At 40.5% G+C, this 21,777-nt stretch overlaps 1 protein-coding gene and 1 non-coding gene across 2 annotated transcripts in view; both read right to left on the bottom strand.

Moving 5' to 3' along the window:
- The window catches only part of RPS6KA3 (ribosomal protein S6 kinase A3), a 137,079-nt gene that overhangs the window by 28,516 nt on the left and 86,786 nt on the right, over positions 1–21,777 (bottom strand). Inside the window, exons 11-13 of the mRNA XM_049766784.1 lie at positions 7,292–7,380; positions 7,051–7,115; positions 6,665–6,767 (exon numbers count right to left, since the gene is read on the bottom strand). Of these exons, the coding sequence (XP_049622741.1) occupies positions 6,665–6,767; positions 7,051–7,115; positions 7,292–7,380 (257 nt within the window). The remainder of the gene's footprint in view (positions 1–6,664; positions 6,768–7,050; positions 7,116–7,291; positions 7,381–21,777) is intronic.
- Positions 17,338–17,444, bottom strand: LOC126000102 (U6 spliceosomal RNA). Its single transcript, XR_007492468.1, has one exon. It is a non-coding gene; the product is annotated as a U6 spliceosomal RNA (small nuclear RNA).

Below are 21,777 nucleotides of genomic sequence, written 5' to 3'. Positions count from 1 at the left end.
TTACTCCTGGCTATGCGCTCAGAAGTCACTCCTGGCTTGGGGGGACCATATGGGACGCCGGGGGATCGAACCGCGGTCCGTCCTACACTAGCGCTTGCAAGGCAGACACCTTACCTCTAGCGCCACCTTCCCGGCCCCTGTTGTCGACATTATAACGTTTCTTACTAACTCTAGAATTTGCCTTCTCGGGGAACCACTTATCACTCTTGAATCCAAGATACCTCAGTGAGGCACTTTATGAGATTTGTCCTGAAAGCATATTACCACCCAACTCTTAACACCCTAGCCTCCCAGAGCCCAGAAAACAGCCAACTTATATACTATAATAAATCACTGAAATATTGAGTTAGTGTATGCCAGGGACTGAACCCCAGGACCTCACACATGCAAAGCAAGCGCTACATAAAAATGGCCTAAAAATTTAACTTTAAATAGTTATATGTGGCTATTGACTACCATTTGGATAGTATACCTGAATGGTAGCCTAAGAAAGGGATGGCTTCAGGATAAGGGAAAAATATAAGGCTGATTTAAAGAAATACAACTTTCAATGTCGTGATGTCATACTTGGTGTCAGAATCTTGAAATATTTGATTAACAAAAGTAATTACTTGAATTATCACAGTATGTAATCCTTGAAATATATTTTAGGGGCCTGGAGAGATAGCACACCGGCATTTGCCTTGCAAGCAGCCGATTCAGGACCAAAGGTGGTTGGTTTGAATCCCGGTGTCCCATATGGTCCCCCAGTGCCTGCCAGGAGCTATTTCTGAGCAGACAGCCAGGAGTAACCTCTGAGCACTGCTGGGTGTGGCCCCCCCCCAAAAAAAAGAAATATATTTTAGGATATATGTATTGTTGCTCTAATTATCTATGGTTAAATATTAGCATTAACAAATACAAACACCGGGGCCAGCCTTGCACGTGTCTGACTCAGTACGGACCTCAGTTCAATGGTCCCCCAAGCTAGGAGCAATTTCTCTCTCTCTCTCCTTCCTTCCTTCCTTTCCTTCCTTCCTTCCTTCCTTCCTTCCTTCCTTCCTTCCTTCCTTCCTTCCTTCCTTCCTTCCTTCCTTCCTTCCTTCCTTCCTTCCTTCCTTCCTTCCTTCCTTCCTTCCTTCCTTCCTTCCTCCCTCCCTCCCTCCCTCCCTCCCTCCCTCCCTCCCTCCCTCTTTCCTTCCTTCCTTCCTTCCTCCCTCCCTCCCTCTCTCCTTCCTCCCTCCCTCCATCCTTTCTTTTGTTTTTTTTGGGGCCACACCCAGTGACGCTCAGGGGTTACTCCTGCCTATATGCTCAGAAATCGCCCCTGGCTTGGGGGACCATATGGAACACTGGGTGATCGAACCATCCTAGGCTAGCACACGCAAGGCAGATGTCTTATGCCCTGCGCCCTGCACCACCACTCTGGCCTCAGGAGAGATTTCTGAGTGTATAGCCAGAAAAAAACCCCTGAGCGTCACTGGGTGTGGCCCCAAAACAAACAACAAAAAAACCCAAGAAAAACAAAGACAAACACTTTGACAATTCAGTTTATCTTCACTATAAAGGTAACAAAAATGCTTTTTAACAAATATAAATTTACAATTAAGCATACCAATATTTTAAAACATAAAGACTAAGAGCAAAAATATGCAAATAGTAAATTTAATCAACTGCATAACTTAAAAAATATCCGGTTAATGTTCTCAGTACTTTATATTTAGTGTAAAAGTATCATGCTTAAGAGTTCTGCCAAGAGAACCCATATGGGCAAAAATGCAGTATAAAACTACACAGATTTTTTCCTCTATCAGGACAAATTGTACTGAGAAAGCAAAATAAAGCATTACTGTATATCTTAAATTTATGCATAGTGTCCATGTTGATAACCTTTTCTGCCTATTGATCTTTGGAGGCCTCTAAAATATTAATACCCATCAATATGAATAGAGTGAGAGGAAGTTTGTGGGGTACTTTCTGAGCAGTGCTGGTCTGGAGGTCACCTTCCAGAGATATGCCCTCTAGCTGTGTGGTGCAGGTAATGGAATGTGCTGGGCTATACAGTGGGGTTCTGAGGCCTTCTAGGACTAAAAGCTGTTACTGCTGAAGAGTGGGCAAGGAGCTTGAGATGCTGGGGATCGAAGGGTGGGGTTTAGCTCTAACCTTCTGAGTTATATATGTGAGGGTTATTTTGTTTGTCTGGGGCCTTATCTAAAGATACTCAAGGATCACTTCTGGGGGGCCAACAGGGGACCCTGTGTGACACCAGGGATTAAAGCCAGTTTGGACAGCACCCTGTCGTTTCACATGCACTAGCTCCCATTTGGACCTGCTGAAGATTTCTGACAGCAAGGTTTTCCCCACCCAGGGACCATGCCATGCTGGGGACCTCAAATCCCCAGTGTTAGTCTCAAGCAATATCTCAGGCTAGTTTTCAATGAAAAACATACGCAATGGTACTTTCTTTTTATTTAGTTATAAATAAATGCTAAGCTTGATGTATTAGGCACACCTAAATGAGAATATCTATGATATTGTGGTTTGTAAGGTAAATTTATATGTGGTCATTTAGATGATCAGCTACCCAAAGCTTTTTAATTTCCTAAGAACAGTAATAAAAGGAGTCATCGAATATTAATGAGATATTTTTTGGACCCTCATTTAAGAATGGAGGAACAGTTGTTGGAGACCATCTGCAAGGGTCAAAAGGTTGAGAGGTTTCAGTCCCACCCACCCCTGGCCTCTGGGGAGGGGTGGAGGTTTGCTCATTCCCAACTCCACCATTCAGACCGAAGCCTTTATAAACAGCAAATGGTGCAGAATGCTGGTGATGATGCAAGTTCCCTGCTTGGAGAGAGCAGGAAGCTAAAAGTTCCTTTCCAGACCTCCCACTATGCTTCTCTCCCCCACTGGGTAGTCAGCAGCATTCCTCAGCAGATCCTTTTATAATAAATCCAGAAGCCAGTAAGTCAAGTGTTTCTGGGCTCCATGTGCAATTCTAGTATATTAACTGAAACTGAAGAAGGGGTCATGGGAACTTTAAGTCAGTTAGTTGATCAGAGCAAAGCAACAACGTGGACCTCTGTGTATGTATGTGTGTTTGTGTACGTGACTGAGTCATACTCCTGTGAGATCCACGTAGTGTCAGAATGTGTCATATTGTAAGAAACCTAGCCAGTGTTCTGAATGTTGCTAGAGGTGCAGGAAAAATCTCCCTTTCTGCATTGAAACTGGGTCTCAGGGAACACTTCTTTAAGTTGGTGTCAGAGAAATAAAATTTTCTAGAATGTTCTTAGCTCATGAAAGATAGTTATTTGCCAAGAGAAAGGACAAAAGGGTAGGGGATAAGGAACTTTTTATTTGTGAGTGGTCATGTGACCTACCACTCACCTAGCTCTCTTGACTAAGGTATAAATCACCAATGGACTTCTGAGATGAATGAGTAAGGAAATGCAAACTAATACAAAAGGCAAAACAGAGAACCCCTTGGTTTGTGTTATGACAGCCAAATGGAAAGATGTTTGGTTTGGATCTTGAAGTGAAAGGGAAGTTGGATTTGAGAAGTCTGAAAGTTGGCCACTTGCTTCAAAGCTGCCTTTCAAGATAAAAATTGTGCAGGGGCAACAGTAAGAACCATGAGGAAAACTGCTCAACCGTAGTCAGTTTGGGAGAAGGTCATACCAAGAAATCAATGAAACCAGGGAGCAGAAGAGTGTGAACGAGTTGTTAGATGTTGTAGCCTGGTTAGATTATCCACTGACTGATGAAACTTCAACAAAATGAAAGGTGAACAGCTGATTTGGAAACTACCTTTGGTACTGAATGTTGCAAAGTGGAAGAGTATGAGTGACCCTTTCCTGAAGTATGGCGGAATCATAGACAGCTGGTCAGGACCCAGATACAGGAGGCTAATTCCCAAGGGAATAGTCAGCCTGGTAGATTGGATAAAAGTCACAGTAAGGTTGGTTTACACCGAGAAAGTGGACTTTCACCTACCCTGAAGAATTAGCTAAAGTGATTCCTCTTCAAGCATAATAGGGGTTGTTTTGTGACAAAATGCTGAATATGTGCATTTCCCCAGGAGATAGTAGACAATGGGGTTCAGGAGACCCTTTACATAGGGACATCTTACCCTTAGTGATACAAATCCCCCAATTCCCTTAACTTGTTCTCTCAGCTGCACCTAATGAGTCTTATAGGCACTAAAAGAATATTGTTAACATGAGAATGGGGGAGAAACAAAGCAGAGTGTCCAGAATACATAAAATGTTCATCGATGAGGTGATGGGGATAAGAAAACAGAGTTTAATATTGATACAGCACTACCAAAGACTGAGTGGGTCAAAGGGCCCCAAACAAGTCTTCTCTATGTATCCCTTGATAGAGGACCCTAGAATAATAATCCTAAAGTTTTATTGGTATCTTTGACTCAGAGCCTAATTACATTGAGAATAACATTATAATAGTTCATAGGAGTATAAAAACTGTAATATTCAAGAAGATATTATACACAGAAGTTGAATATCGCTTGCCTGAAACTTTATTTTTATTTATTTATTTATTTATTTATTTATTTATTTATTTATTTATTTATTTTTGTTTTTTGAGTCACACCCGGCAGCACTCAGGGGTTACTCCTGGCTCTACGCTCAGAAATGGCTCCTGGCAGGCTCGGGGGACCATATGGGATGCCAGGATTCAAACCACCAACCTTCTGCATGCAAGGCAAATGCCCTACCTCCATGCTATCTCTCTGGTCTGCCTGAAACTTTATTTAGCATGTGTACATATGTGTGTATGTGCGCATTTATCTGTGTGCCCCCATGAAGAACAGTCTTATGTGACTGAACATTTTTAAAATTTTTTGTTTTTTGGGTCACACTCAGTGATGCTCACGGGTTTCTCCTGGTTATACTCTCAGAAATCGCTCCTGGCTTAGGGGACCATATGTGACACCTGGGTATTGAACCGTGGTCCATCCTAGGTTAGCACGTGCAAGGCATTCCACTTGCGCCACTACTCTGGCCCCATGTCAGAATTTAACAAAATTGTTAAGACACTCAGCAGTATCCAGACCATTGTTGGTGTGGGCCACTACCTCAACTTAGACAGCGGTACTAGAACCCCTTCATATTAGAGTATGAACAGACCATCGTGTGTGTGTTTATGTATTAGATATGCAAATTGATAAAATACACCTTACCATTTCAAAGATCACTTCTCTTTAATAGTCATTGTAAATGCAATTTTAGGCTAAAGTATGAAAACAGGGTGTTGATGTAATGGTAACAGGGCCTGGACACCCCCTTGGAATCGAACTTGGACACACCCCTGCAATGGTAGTTGGACTGGGCTCCCCCCTGCAATTGACAAGAACCCCTAAGTATAAAAGGGAGAATCTGGCAGTCATTGGGAGGGGCCCAGGGAAAATACTGGAGCAAAGCCTGTAGGTCCGTGGGGGGCTGAAGATAAAACATCTGTGAGATGCTGCCTGCTCTGCCTCTATCCATCAATCTGTTATGTTTTTTTGTTTGTTTTTTGGGTCATACTCGGCAGCGCTCTGGTTACCCCTGGCTCTAGGCTCAGAAATCACTCCTGGCAGGCTCAGGGGACCATGTGGGATGCCAGGATTTTGAACCACTGTCCTTCTGCATGCAAGGCAACCTTCATGCTATCTCTGGGGCTCCTGTTATGTATCTTGAACCCAGACCTACAGGCCCTCTCTGGTTGGTGTATTACCTATCTCTCTCTCAGAAAACCCAGGCAGCAACAGACCTCAGGTTGGAATGAATAGATACAGTTTTTACCTTTCTCCTCTCTCTCCTTCTTTCTCCTCCCCCTCCCTCAGTGGTGGGGTGGGTGGGTGAGCTACACTTTGGTGTTCCTGGGTGGGTACTTCACCCCACTAGGCAGCCAGGTCCCCTGGTCCTTGTACATTTGTGGCTTTTGCAGCCTAGCAGCTTTGCAGCTAACTGCAGGATTTGCAATAGTGTATAAATAATTTTAAAGTTATCATACTTTATATAAAGCCTCGGTTATGTTTTGGAGTCAAGATTATTTTTTTATGCTGAAAATTATTTCAGCTTCAGGTAAATAAATGCACAAATTATTTTTTCCACAAAAATATCATCAAAGTAACATAATTTGCTAAAAGATTTTTTATGAGAATCTTTTTTTTTTTTTTTTTTTGGTTTTTGGGCCACACCCGGCGGTGCTCAGGGGTTACTCCTGGCTGTCTACTCAGAAATAGCTCCTGGCAGGCACGGGGGACCATATGGGACACCGGGATTCGAACCAACCACCTTTGGTCCTGGATCGGCTGCTTGCAAGGCAAACGCCGCTGAGCTATCTCTCCGGGCCCCTTTTATGAGAATCTTAATTGCTATAAAAGATTTACTAAGGTGGCAGTGTTATGATAGAAACAAAAGATATAAGGACATCATGGATATAACTGGGAAATATTTATGAGCAAATAGGAGAAAACAGCATTCAAAGCAGATAGCACAGTGGGTAGGGCATTTGCCTTGTACACAGCTGACCGTGGTTCGATACCAGCATCCCCAAGCCTGCCAGGAGAAATTTCTGAGTGCAGAGTCAGGAGTAACCTCTGAGAGCTGCCAGGTGTGGCCCCCAAACCAACAAAAACGTTATATTTTTTATTTGAATATTCTTATTTTCTCCTTACCTTTGGGAGTTTTTGCAGTAAACTCAGGATCAAAATAGAAAGTATCTTCAGGCCTGCCAGTTGCAGGCTTAAACGGTGGGTGAATTTCTCGTCTGTACAGTTTCTGGAAAAAAGAAAGAGACTTACACATATGTAAATTATTGAAAAATAAAACCCCTTCTAAGTAAGTTCTTATTTTTTTTTTTTTGATTTTTGGGCCACACCCGGCGATGCTCAGGGGTTACTCCTGGCTGTCTGCTCAGAAACAGCTCCTGGCAGGCACGGGGGACCATATGGGACACCGGGATTCGAACCAACCACCTTTGGTCCTGGATTGGCTGCTTGCAAGGCAAACACCACTGTGCTATCTCTCTGGGCCCCGTAAGTTCTTATTTTTTTTTACTCACATTCCAGTCTATTGTTGAGAAAAACAAATGTCTTTTTATTTCTTCAACTCCATCAGGTCCTGCACCTATTTAAATTAAATAGCATGATTAAATAGTCATTTTATTTCAAGGGGGAGACATTTATTATTTGCTCTTAATATGTGACTTAATATTTCACAATCATACAACACAAATTTGTACCTCTTCCCCCCAAAATAATAAACATCAACACACAGAGAAAAAATTAATTTAAAATTTATACCTAATCTGTTGGCAGGGTTTCGTTTGAAAAGCATTCGTAAAAGACTCTGGGCTTCAGGACTCAAAAACTGAGGCATCCCAAGTTTGGCTCTAAATAATAAATTCACACATTAGCATACTTTTTGGAGGCATCTATTTTAATTAAATTTTTAATTAAAAGTTTATTTTGAGAAGCACAGACTCAAATTTAAGAGATGACGCAGAGAGATTCTGTGCATTCTTTGCTTATAACAATTTACAAAACTGAAGCACAGGCTCAAACTGTACGGACACTGATACAACAATTCACCTATCTCATCATTTAGATGTCCCTAGTCTTACTTATACTTATTATTTTTTGTTTTTTTTTTGGGGGGGGCACACTCAACAGTGCTCAAACAGGGGTTACTCAGAAATCACTCCTAGCAGGCTTGGGGGACCAAATGGAATGCCGGAAATCGAACAGGGGTTCATCCAGGGTTGGTCACATGCCACGCAAATGCCCTACTGCTGTGCTATCACTCTGAACCCATTACTTATACTTATTTATGTGTGCTTTTTTTTTTTTGAGGAGTGTTTTTGGGGTCACACCTGGCAGTACTCAGGGCTTACTCCTGGCGATATGTTCAGTGATCATCCTGGTGGGTCCCTGGGGACCAGATGCCGTACCAGAAATCAAAACCAGGTCAGCAAGGTAAGCACCCTCTCTGACTATCTCTCACTCCAATCCCATATGTGTTTGTATGTCTACATCTATGAGATTTTAATTTTATGGGGAAGCACCTGTATCCACCATCAGTATAGTAAATATATGGAACAGTTTATCACCACTGGAATCCATCATACTTCAGCCTTTATAACTATTTCCATTTCCTTCCTTGCCTTCTTCCTAATCCCTGCTAATCACTTGTATAATCTCCATTTCTATAATTTGTCATTTTAAGAGTTTTCTATTGAGGCTGGAGAGATAGTATGGAGGTAAGTCATTTGCTTTGCATGCAGAAGGTTGGTGGTTCGAATCCCGGCATCCCATATGGTCCCCCGAGCCTGCCAGGAGTGATTTCTGAGCATAAAGCCAGGAGTAACCCCTGAGCACTGCCGGGTGTGACCCCCCCCCAAAAAAAAAGTTTTCTATTAAGTGTATTCATACTATTTCTTTCATTCACTCAACACAAGTCTCACGAGTTATTTAAGTTGTGCGTATCAGGTTAATTTTTATTGTGAATTGTATTGCAACCAATTCATTATAATTACTGAACCACACTTAAATAATTTACCTGTGGAAGGACATCTGGGTTGAATCTAAATTTTGCCACTATGAATAAAAATTGTGCTATTATGAATAGAGCTGTCTATTACACGTATAAAATGATGTGAACACTTAAAAATTTAATTAATTAATTTATTTTTTTTGGTTTTTCAGTCATACCCAGTAACACTAAGGGGTTACTCCTGGCTCAGAAATCACTCCTGGTATATGGGATGCTAGGGATCAAACCGAGGTTCGTCCTGGGTCAGTCTCATGCAAGGCAAACACCCTACTGCTGCCCTATCACTCCGGTCCCAGTTTATAATCTTTTTTTAATTAATTTTTTTCTTTTTTGGTTTTTGGGTCACACTTGGAGGCGCTTTCAGGATTATTCCTGGCTCTGCGTTCAGAAATCACTCCTGGCAGGCATGGGGGACCAAATGGGATCCTGGAATTCGAACCACTGTCCATCCTGGATCGGCTGCTTGCAAGGCAAACACCCTACCACTGTGTTACCTCTCTGCCCCCAAGTTTTTAATCTTTTAATAGATTTATCAGAATTAGTGGACTTAATTTTTTCAGAATTTTACAAAAAGCACTACTGCAAGAGTAAAACTGTTGGAGTCTTAGATCTAAAACTCCAACAGCCCCCTTGTAACTGGGGGCTGGAGAGGGAATACAGTGATTAGAGTGCTTGCCTTGCATGTGATTGACTGGATTTGACCCCTGGCACCCAATATGTTTCAGAGTATACAGAGCCAGAAAAATACCGCAGGCAAAGGTGAATGTGGCTCCAAATAAAGTAAAACAAAACCAATAAAACTTTTTGACTTTAGGTAAAGTCAATGGCTGAGTATCCTTATCACTTCCTAAGGAAAATCAGGCCAAGGACTCACAAAGTGCAGCCTTGCTGCAACTCCTTTTTCTAAGGCAATTTAAGAAATCCAATATTAGGGGGCCAGAGACAACCCAGATGGAAGGTGGTTCGATTCTCGGCATCCCATATTGTCCCCCAAGCCTGCCAGGGGTGATTTCTGAGCTCAGAACCAGGAGTAATCCTGAGTGCCACCGTGTGTGACCTCCCCCCCCCCCCCCGCCAAAAAAAAGAAATCCAACATTTAAAACTTCTGAAAGTGTGATCCAGACATCTAATATGCCCACTCATGCCCTTTAACTGTCCTGCAGGGAAGAACTGGGGGAACAGGGCATCTAATGTGCTGTGACATCAATAGGAAAACCATTGGTCGAGATGCTTATAAAGATGTGTTTCACAACAATTGCCACTCTAACACCGTTTTTACTGTGCTCCTTTGACTCTAATCCTTAAAAAAAACACTTAAAATTTAAGGTTAACTTAAGCTAATATGCATGTACATGGAAATGTAAAAAATACTATGCCTCTAATGTTTAAGGAGTGAGGTAAGTTTTATGGCTTTAGATTGCCTTGTGTGCTGTTAAGAAATATTATAATGTGTTACAATCAGGGGGCTTGAGGGACAAAGTAATTGTACATGGATTCTGTCTTATTTGTCTTAATTTTCTTTGGCTGAAATTTCAAAGTTAAGATATCAGCAAGGGGACTTTTGAGAATTATGTTATGGCTGATTGTCCTTCCACTGTAACTTTACCTTGTCCTCTTTCTTTGCATCTTTGTTCTCATAATTAAAAATAAAAAAAAGAAATATTATAATGTGTCACAATCTGGGGACTTGAGGGACAAAGTAATTGTACATGAATTGTTTTATTTATCTTAATGTTCTTTGGCTGAAAGTTCAAAGTTAAGATATCAACATGGGAACTTCTTCTGAGAATTATGTTATGGGTGATTGTCCTTCCACTGTAACTTTACCTTGTCCTCTTTCTTTGCATCTTTGTTCTCATAATTAAAAATAAAATATTAAAAAAAGATGTGTTTCAGCTCTAATATGTAATTTTATTTTTTCCCAACCCACAAATTAAGAAAATCACTCATCCTGTAAGTATATAAACAAAAAAAAATACATAGCTGGGATAAATGGTTGGCTGAGAAATTTCAATTTTAGAACTATATCCATTTGTTATTCAGTATGTTATCAAGTACACACTGCTTAGTGCTAAGTAGACTGATAAAAGTAACCCCACTCAGAGGCAAGGACAGATATAGACAACTTTAGTACAATAATAGACACATTCAGGAGGAAACATGGAAGAAGCACTAATGGCAAGTATATGGAACAGTAGGGGGTAGCTTATTAGATATCAGACTGTGAAAGACCTTATGGAAAATTTAAAGGTTGAAAATTTATTCATTTGCCAGTACTCTCTCAAAAATTTACTAACATTAATTTTGCGAGATACCTGCAAGAACAAAAAATTTCACGTTCCAGTATTTTGGCATTGCATATTCAGTAATTTTTGGCAATATGTGGAATGTTAATTTTTGTTTGTTTTTGTTTTGGGGTCACACCCAGCAGCACTCAAGGGTTACTTCTGGCTCTGAACTCAGAAATCACTCCTACCAGGCTTGGGGGACCATAGAGGATGCCAGGGATAGAACCTGGGTTGGCCTCATGCAAGGTAAATTTCTTTTCTTTTTTTTTTTTTTTTTTTTTGGTTTTTGGGCCACACCCGGTAACGCTCAGGGGTTACTCCTGGCTATGCGCTCAGAAGTTGCTCCTGGCTTGGGGGACCATATGGGACGCCAGGGGATCGAACCGCGGTCCGTCCAAGGCTAGCGCAGGCAAGGCAGGCACCTTACCTTTAGCGCCACCGCCCAGCCCCACAAGGTAAATTTCTTAACCCACTGTGCTCTTGCCTTAGAATGTTAAATATTATTCAATCTCCCCACTAGTATTCTCTATAATGACACAAATTACATTACATATAAAAGGCTGAGAAGGAAACCATTTGTTTCTAACACCCACTTTTCAGAGAATACTAACAATGTACAAAACTAGTGTTCTGGTAAACAAACCTGGGAAATATAGTGTTAGGTAACAGGATGAAGTGCAAGTCTGTGAAGAGTGAACTAATATGGTCAGAGGTCATTTGAGATGGTAACTCAAGTGTAGCACAAAATCACTTGGAACAGGGAGAAGTAATAGGCAGTAGGTATTTCACTTAGGAGCAAGTAAAAGTAGGAGGAAAGCTGGAAGACTAAAATACTTCCGAGGATGAATTGGTGAATACATGCATATGCAAGAGAGAGAGAGGAAAATATCAAGAATGATTACTATTTCTCTAACTTGAACAATAAGGTACATGAAAATGGTACTTACTGGAAAGTAAGAAGATATTAAGAACAACAAATAGTGATGCATTTATTTAAAGATATAAAGCCATGCATGTCATGTATTTTTGAAGCCATGTAGCTGATTAATTAGAAACACATGTGTGGTTTCTGCTAAGTCAAAAGGAGTCATTAAAATTTTGAGAACAGATACAGGAAATACTGAGGTCAGCCAAGAAAGTAAGTAGTGATGGTGAAAAAAAGTGTATTGGAGATGGAATCCTGAGAAATAAGAACATTTATAAGGTAGTTTTAAAAAATCTCCCAACACTGAATCACATTAAATCTTATGAATTTTTAATAGTAAAAATGAACACAAAAACTCCACTTACTGGACATCAATGACACTAAAGTCATTATGGGCCTGGAAATGGGAATAATTAAGGAAGCATTTATTCCATATTTCTTGTTGGAACCTTATTTCAAGGAAACGAGATACTCCTAGTTAATGATGGAAAGTTAACTACTGGGAAAAAAGCTAATCATTGAGGAGAGAAAATAGTAATTAGAAAATCATAATTTATAGGCTTGGCGTGATAGTACAATAGGTAAGGCGCTAGCCTTCTACTCAGCCAACCTGGGTTCTATCCCCAGCATCCCAATATGGCCTCCTAAGCACCACCAGGAGTCATTCCTGAGTGCAGAGAGAGGAGTAATGCCTGAGTGAGCATTGCTGGATGTGCCTTTCCAACCAAAATAAAATAAAGAAAAAAATGTTCTAATAAAATAAATGTTTCAAATAATGATTTTCAATAGATGAAGCCATTAGAAGAAAGCCTTAGTGGGGAATTTGTAATGGCAGATTCATTGTAAACACAGGAACTCATCACTTATGTTTGTAAGCCTTGTGATATGATGCAATAGGGTGCAATAGCATAAGCTATGAAATAATCTTGCCAAAAAGTTTAACTTAAAACTGTGTAAAGGAACAAATTAAACAACATCACAAAAGAAGTTTCTACATTCCTAGGGAAAACCTAATTGCTACTGCAACCATGGTAACAAGAGTTACCAGAACTGGTTTTAAATTCACTCAGTGGCTTTTAAATACATTCGACTGATCACAGACAATTTCCCTATATGAACATACTTTTGCAAACAAATCACTAACTGCTCTCTATCTATGAAAATTAATCAAACAGAACAGACTCAAAAAACTGCACTGACTGGTAACAGTTCCACCTAAGAATCTCCTCTCCTACAGATGATGTCAGGTCCCTTATGGCTTTGAAAACTGGCCAATTTTTCAACTGCACCCTTCCCCAAACCTATATAAAGAATATTCTGCTCACTCAACTCTCCATTTAGTTGAATGAGCAGGAGAAGCAGATGAATAGGAAAATACTAATGGAGGGAAGGAGAAGAAGGTGACCAACAGTGTTAAATATTCCTCAGAGACACCAGTATTTATTTATTTATTCATTTTATTTTTGGTTTTTGGGTCACACCTGGCAGTGCTCAGGGGTTACTCCTGGCTCTGCACTCAGAAGTCGCCCCCTGGCAGGCTCGGGGGACCATAAGGGATTTGAACCGAGGTTCGTCCTGTGTTGGCCGAGTGCAAGGCAAATGCTTTACTGCTGTGCTATCGTTCCGGCCCCTTATTTATTTATTTTAATATTTTTATTGAGGTCATTGTAAATTACAAGTCTTTCACAGTTATATTTCAGGTATTTAGTGACAGTGAATTAGAGTCATTCCTACCACCAGTGTTGACCTCCCTCCACCATAGTTCCCCGAATGCACACCAAACCTCTACCACTAGCCCCAGCACTACTAGTGTAACAGCTCCATTTTGTGTTTAGCTTGTTATAGTTTGGGTCTCTTGATACTGTTGTTGTTGACTTTGGCTTGGGTATTTAGATCTGACTTCTTTTTTTTCCTTCACTCAATGTTCCTGAGACCACTTGGCCCCTGGGCCTCATCCACTTTTCCCCCCTTTTCTCAATATGTAAAAAGACATCGAAATATGAGACAGAACAAAGTGATTCAAGTTCTATGAAAAAGCAGGAGCCCCTTCTAGAATACAAAATTAAAAGAGAAAAAAAGGGGGGGTGGAGAAGCTGGCGCTTGCAAGTCAGACACCTTACCCTAGTGCCACCTCGCAGACCCCGCATGACACCATTTTTTAAATGAGGGGGCTCCTCAGAAGTTTTGAGAAGCACCTGGATTATACCCAGGTTCTTAGGAGGCCATGAAGTACCAAGCCAGGGACTAAACCCAGAGCCCTAAATATGGCCATTCATGCACTCCAGTCATTTGAATTTTCTCAACTAAGGTCACACTCAATTGACCCATCTAAAATCAACTCTGTCCCCTACCACTTCCCTCACACTCTAAGAGGATATCAGTTTATTATCTCAACTGATCATATTACTATAGGGAATTCAATTTATTTGTTTAAATATTAATTCCTTGCCCCCACACCAAGAAAAAAAGCTTTGTGAGGCCACAGATTTTGCCGGTCTTTTCCAGGCTGCATCCTAAGTTATATGAGACCAGGCAGTCATTTTGTAGAAAAAAAATTTGTGTTAATAATTGGTACAGTAACCTTTTTGACATTCTGCTACTGATCTGCTGATTTTAGCAACCAGAAGGTCACTGATGAGTAAAAGGACAGAAGTTTCCAGAGTGGTGGGGAGGACAGACAATCAGCCTTAGATAAAAATAGCCAAATAAATAGCAATAGAAAGCAGATTCTTCATGAAAGAAGCTTATGTTATAAGGATACAGGAGGACAGTAAAGAAACTCGAAAGGAGGGCTGCATCAAAGAAAGATGGTTTTTGTTTTTCCCCTTTTGTCCTACTGAGTAGCAGATGCCATTGGCACAGTGCCGGGGCAAGAATGTAATCAAGGGTTTTTCTCTCAGGACCAATGACCAAATCCTGGCCCTTGTCTGGGGGAAGTCCCATGAAAGTGGTAAGGGTTTTATCTTCCTGGATAAGAGAGTGTGTTTGCCAGTTGAAAGAAAGAAGCTGGGCCCGGAGAGATAGCACAGCGGCGTTTGCCTTGCAAGCAGCCGATCCAGGACCAAAGGTGGTTGGTTCGAATCCCGGTGTCCCATAGGGTCCCCCGTGCCTGCCAGGAGCTATTTCTGAGCAGACAGCCAGGAGTAACCCCTGAGCAACGCCAGGTGTGGCCCAAAAACCAAAAACAAAACAAAAAAAAAAAAGGAAGAAAGAAGCTAGGAGGAGCTGGACTGGTGAAGGCCTGCTAAGTATTAATTTGTGTAGCAAATTACTATTGCAAAAGATAAAAATAAAACAAAATTCCCAAACTTAAACCCAAGAAATGGTTTACCAAAAAAATGAATGATAATCTTGCTAAGAACTATACCATTGCCAGAAGCCCTCATGCAATGTAATCATTTTCCCCTTATGTTGCTTCAGATTTTTGCCATCTAAATATGGATCCCAGAAACTATGCTTCATCTTGTCTAATTTTAAACTTTTATATATAGAATCATGTAGTTTTTATTACTTTGTTTCTATACTATCTTTGCTCAACATTCTTGTAAGATTTATTCAGGTAGCTGCACATAACTGAGCTTTGTCCATTTACTTTCCTCTATGGCGTACTATGCATGGGCCAGAGACCTTGATTTATTCCTATGCTATTCCATTTGATTTGTTTGGCTTTAATTTTTGGGTTCTACCCAGTGGTGCTCAGGAATTAATGCTGCTGAACGTTCAGGGATCACTCCTGGCAAGCCATGTGCAAGGCAAGCTCCCTGCCCACTGTATTAGCTCTTCAGCCTTCTTAAGCTATTCTTTTTCTTTTTAAATTTTTTTGGTGGTTTTGGGTCACACCCGGCAGTGCTCAGGGGTTATTCCTGGCTCCATGCTCAGAAATTGCTCCTGGCAGGCACGGGGGACCATATGGGACGCTGGGATTTGAACTGATGACCTTCTGCATGAAAGGCAAACACCTTACCTCCATGCTATCTCTTCGGCTCCTCTTAAGCTATTCTTAACCTAAGAACTTTCATGTTTTTAAGGTGCTAGTAAGGGGCCTGAATGATAGCACAGAGGTAGTGCGTCTGCTTTGCACTCGTTGAACCCCGGATGGGCCCCGGTTTGATTCCCAGCATCCCACACCCAGTGACTCTAGGGATATACCTGGCTATGGGCTCAGAAGTCGCTCCTGGCTTGGGGGACCATATGGGATGCTGGGGGATCGAACCACGGTCTGTCCTGGGTTAGCCATGTGCAAGACAAATGCCCTACCGCTGCGCCATTCCTCCCATTTCTTTTGATCAGGAGCGATTTCTGAGTGTGGAGCCAGGAGTAACCCCTGAGTGCAGCCGGGTGTGACCCAACACCCCTCCCCCAAAGGTGCTTGGAATCAACAATAAATAACAGTATATGACTATGTATGGTCCACAACACTTAAAATACTTAAAAAATTATTTGTCAATCCTTATTGCATTATAATGTGTAAATACAGAATATTTTATATATCCACTATACTGATGTCTCCATTTTTTTGGCTATCACATATTATGAATACCTATGCATTTGTTTCTTTTTTCTATTTATTTTTTGTTTGAGGGTCACATCTATCAGTGCTCAGGTATTAACTCCTGGCTCTAACTCAGCTCAAAGATCACTCCTGGTGGGGCTTATGGGACCATATTAGGTGCTGGGGAATCAAACCTGAATCAGCTAAGTGCAAGGCAAGTGCCCTATCCACTGTATTATGGTTCTGGCTCCCTGTATTTGTTTCTTTATGTGTAAGTACTTATCTTTTTTTTTTTTTTTTTTGGTTTTTGGTTTTTGGGCCACACCCGGCGACGCTCAGGGGTTACTCCTGGCTATGCGCTCAGAAGTTGCTCCTGGCTTCTGGGGGGACCATATGGGACACCAGGGGATCGAACCGCGGTCCGTCCTAGGCTAGCGCAGGCAAGGCAGGCACTTACCTCCAGCGCCACCGCCCGGCCCCGTAAGTACTTATCTAAGTACTTGGTTGCCTAAGAGGGAATTAGTGGATGAAGAGTGTGTGTATGATGTATACAAATATAATATAGTTGATTTGAGAGAGAAGGCCCAAAATTTACGCTTTTCAAAGTTGTGACATAAGATTTATACAAGTGGCAATAAAAGTATTTATACTCTTTCCAGCTATGTATGAAAGTTGCCAAAGATAGTCTACATCCTATCAGCCCTTTATTTTGTCAGCGTCTTACTTTGAGCTGTTATGGTGGATATGTAGTTTAAGTGTGTTATGGTACTGTGAATCAAGCAAAGGGTCCTCTGCATGCAAGACAAAAGTGTTACAATGAGTCACATTCATAAGCCCTGTTTTTTGGTGCTCAGAATCAACACAGGGCCATATATGTGAAGCATGTGCTGATCTACCACTGAACTACATTCCTGAGCAATGTGTGATTTTAATTTGTTTATTTTTTTTGTGTGATTTTAATTTAGAATTTCCAATTAATGAGAGTAAGTGCCTTTTTGTAAGTCAACTTGGCCACTGATGATCCTCTTTTGTAGTAAGTGACTATCCTCTCTTATGTTTTCAACCAACTTTTCTCACTGATATTTTTTTTCTAAAAATATGGAATGCTTCACGAATTTGCGTGTCATCCTTGCGCAGGGGCCATGCTAATCTTCTCTGTATTGTTCCAATTTTAGTATATGTGCTGCCGAAGCGAGCACTCTCACAGATTTTTGATATACTTGATATCTAATTCATACAAGCCCTTTATTTGTCACAATGCAAAGTTCTTTCCTTTTCTAGTGTTTTGGGCCACATTTGGTGGTACCAGCTCAGAGGTGATGTTCAGTGGTGCTTGCAGGAACCACATGGTACAGGGGCTTGAACTCAGGACATTCATAACAAAGCAAGCATCCCCAGTCCATTAAGCTATATTTCAGGCTCATGTGTTGCGATTTTTTACTGTCTCTCAATAGAATCTTAAGATGAGAATAAGTTATTAATTTTAATCTAATAATAATTATCTTTTCCTTGATGACTTTATGTCGTAAGACTACTTTTCCAACTTCACAGTCATGAAATACTTTCTTATAGAAACTTTTTTGCTTCATACATGTGCCTATATCTTTGTAAATTACTTAGAACTGATTTTTTGTGATGGTATGAGATAGAGATTGTTTTATCTCTGCCATATCAATACAGGGGTTGGAGACATAGTAAAGCGGGTAGGGTGCTTGCCTTGCATGTGGCTGACCTGAATTCAATCCTTGCTACCTGATATTGTCCTCTGAGCCCTTCTAGCAGTGATCCTTGAGTACAGAGGCAGTAGGAAGCCTGAACACAGCTGGACATGGTGCTCCTTCTCCAAATTAAAAAAAAAAAGAATACAGGATCTTTACAGCATGATTTATAAAGGCCATCTATTCTATACTGCTCAGAAGTTTCTACTGTTAGTAAATAAAAAGTCTCTCTTTGTATATAGGTTGTAAATCAGGAGTAGGAAGTATTTGTTCTGGAGACTGTATAAGGCCTGTGAAGTCATGTGCTTTGGTCCTGGTACATGCCAGAACAGCCATGTATCTTCTCAACGGTTGTCTGCAGCTCATCTGCCTGCAAAATTAGGGCCTGGGAAGATTATAAATATATAAATAGCTCTTGACAGAAAAATTTCCCATCCCTGTTACAAGTATAAGCTAGTATCTGCATTCACAAGCCTATTTTTTTTTTTTTTGGTTTTTGGGCCACACTCGGCAGTGCTCAGGGGTTACTCCTGGCTGTCTGTTCAGAAATAGCTCCTGGCAGGCACGGGGGACCATATGGGACGCCGGGATTCGAACCAACCACCTTTGGTCCTGGATCGGCTGCTTGCAAGGCAGACGCCACTGTGCTATCTCTCTGGGCCCCCACAAGCCTATTTTCTACACCTGCTTCAAAGCTGTATTTCCCTAGTTAAAATTAAGTTACAGTAAAACTTAATAAAGCAAAGCTTCCCATTTTTATTACCGTATTTTCTGGTGTATAAGACGACTTTCGAAACAAAAAGTCAACCGAAAATCGGGGGTCGTCTTATACGCCGTGTATATCCCGAAAAATGTTTCAATATGCCGCTAAATGAAAATTGTCTGAATATTGCCACAAAACGAGTTTTCCAACTCGATCCTGCACCAATCACTGCAAGGCTGCTTGGACCACCTCTCTAACTCAGCCAATTCAAGCAGGCTTTTTATGCATGCAAATTAGACAGTGTTCTGGACCCAAATCTACACTGTCAAAAGCCTGCTCAGATTGGCCAGAGTCAGAGAGAAAGTCTATTACAGTATAACCTTTGAACCTTTGCTTGTTGTGATTGGCTCACTGTGGTACATACAGTTGCAGCACAGGAACGTTCTGTCTGATACAGCGAATATAGGCCTAAACCTATGTTTAACTGCAAAATTAGGGGGTCGTCTTATATGCCGGAAAATACGGTAGCTATTTTAATCCTTTGTATTAGTACACTATAATCAGTTTATCAAAGTTCTGCATAAAAAATATTAAGATTTAATCTTTATTTACACTGATATTTTAGTTTTGCCACTAACAATGCATAGGCAATGAACAGTTGAAATGAAGCTATCCCAAATATTAAGTCTTGAAGTTACAAAATTACAATGATTATCATATTATATCTCATTAATCACCATGCCAGTGGTACTCTGGGGCTATTCCTGGCTATTTTCAAGGGTCATTCCTACTGATATAAAGATCACAGAAGTGTTTAGAGATTGAATCAGGACTAGTCTCATGGAGGGAAAGTGGTTTAACCCCATACTTTCTCTCTGGGCCCTCATAAATAATATTTTTTATTGGGGCCAGAGAGATAGCACAGCAGTAGGGCATTTGCCTTGCATGCAGCCGACCTGGGAGGGACCGAGTTCGATTTTTGGCATCCCATATGGTCTCCAGCCTCCCAGGGGTGATTTATGAGTGCAAAACCAGGAGTGACCCTTGAGCACTGCTGGGTGTGGCCCAGAAACCAATCAATCAATCAAGTTTAAAAAAATAAATTTATTTTTTATTTTTAAAAAGACTGGCACTTTATTGTGGTGGAGATGCAGTAACTGCACAGAAAAACATAAATATCAATGCTATTGTAAATGGTCTGATCTTAACAATAATAAAATAAAACTTAGAAAAAGAAATTATGTCCTTGAGTAGTTGACTCTCTAGTAAATGCCTTGAGACACAGATATTATTTATGTTGAGAAATTCTATAAGAGAAAGGTTTAGACATATTTTAATCATTTTTGTTTCTTAAACAGAAAATTCATAGCATTTTAATGTTACAACAAATAATTCATTGTTCTAAGTAGTATAAAGATGATTATTTAAAAAAATTCTCTAAGCTTCCATTTTTAGTTGAATTTAGTTGAACTATTTTATTATTAAGTTACAACATTTTACTAATTAAATTAACATGAATTAACATATTTACTAAGTTTTAAAACATTCATAATGTAATTTCCTTAGATTACATTGGGATCCCACCCTCATGATTTATTTTCTAATCTTAATCGTTTCCCAAAAGCTTCTTTTTTAATACTATTGTATCAGAGAACAATGCTTCTACATCAGATTTTCAGAGAGACATAAACATTCAGTAAGTAACAATCTATTCTTGGCCCTCCAAAATTCTATCACCTTCACAAGTGGGAAATATTTGCTTTCTATTTCAACATTTCCTAAACTCTAAAGTAATACCAGTAATCAAACTGAAATTTAAGTCTATGTTTCATCTATATAGCTTTCTAGAAATTTTTTTCTTCTCCCCTTTTTAAAAATTTTTTATTTTTAATTATGAGAACAAAGATTAGGACCCACCAGAAATGGTGGGTCCTAACTTGGGGTGTGCTGAGTTTTGCTCGGTTGCACTAAGTTTGTCACTGGCAATTTCTGACCAGTCTACATATGGAAAACTGCATACATAATACACTGCATGTATTAAGAGTATTCCTTATCCTTATGTTAAGTTTTGCGTATCCAGAATGTCCATTTTGTATTCTGACCTTTCCCACACCCTACAAAAGCTCATTTTTACTCATTTGTTTTTTATTTTTTGTGGTTTTTGGGTTACACCCGGCAGTGCTCAGGGGTTATTCCTGGCTCCAGGCTCAGAAATTGCTCCTGGCAGGCACGGGGGGACCATATGGGGCTCCGGGATTTGAACCGATGACCTCCTGCATGAAAGGCAAATGCCTTACCTCCATGCTATCTCTCCGGCCCCTCATTTTTACTCCTTAACTCTCTCACCCCACTAAACATCACTAACCCACATTACTCTTTTTAACTTCAGTACTGCACAATCCTAATCACAGAACAAAGCCGTGCATTGTGTGTAACAACCCCAAACTGTTTCAAAAGACATAAAATGGACACGTATTTCTTTAGAATATTTTGTATTTTTTCTCTGACAGCTATAAGTCTTACTAAATATTTCCTTATACAGTGATGATTCTAACCACTTTTTATCTTCTCTTTATGAGCTGTTCAACAAAGAATTTTGGTGAAAGAGTCCCCCAGTTTAATGCTTATGATTGAACCATGTCATGGGGTTTGTTGGACTTGTTCTTATGGCCCCTATATGCGCCAATAACGCCACTTGGCATTGCTCCTTTTTTGCATAGGCACATTAAAATGGGAAAATACTATACAAATAAGATCCTATCTAATAGAGATTGGAACACACAAATCTTGTAGTGCAAAGGGACCTTAAACTCTGAACATTGGCATAACGACCTGGTAAAGGCCTCAGAAGAAAGGGCATTTTCCATTCACCCCTGAACCAGGGAAGCCATCCACGAAACATCTAGGTTTGTCTGTAACATCACCTGGAAGCAATCCTCTACCACGGAAGATCCTACCACTGCTCAGACATCGACCTGCTCAAGAGATTTCCCTTAACACTGAGAAGACTTAACAACAACAACAACAACAACCTGCTTACAGGACAGGGCTCCCTGCATTGCCCTTTAATTGTGTGGTGAAACGAGAGGATGCTCCACACCCTGACTTCAA

This window comes from Suncus etruscus, chromosome X (assembly GCF_024139225.1).
Source record: "Suncus etruscus isolate mSunEtr1 chromosome X, mSunEtr1.pri.cur, whole genome shotgun sequence".
In the NCBI taxonomy this organism is placed as follows: domain Eukaryota; kingdom Metazoa; phylum Chordata; class Mammalia; order Eulipotyphla; family Soricidae; genus Suncus; species Suncus etruscus.
Note: the sequence above shows the minus strand (reverse complement) of the source record. Positions and strands in the feature narration are given on the sequence as shown.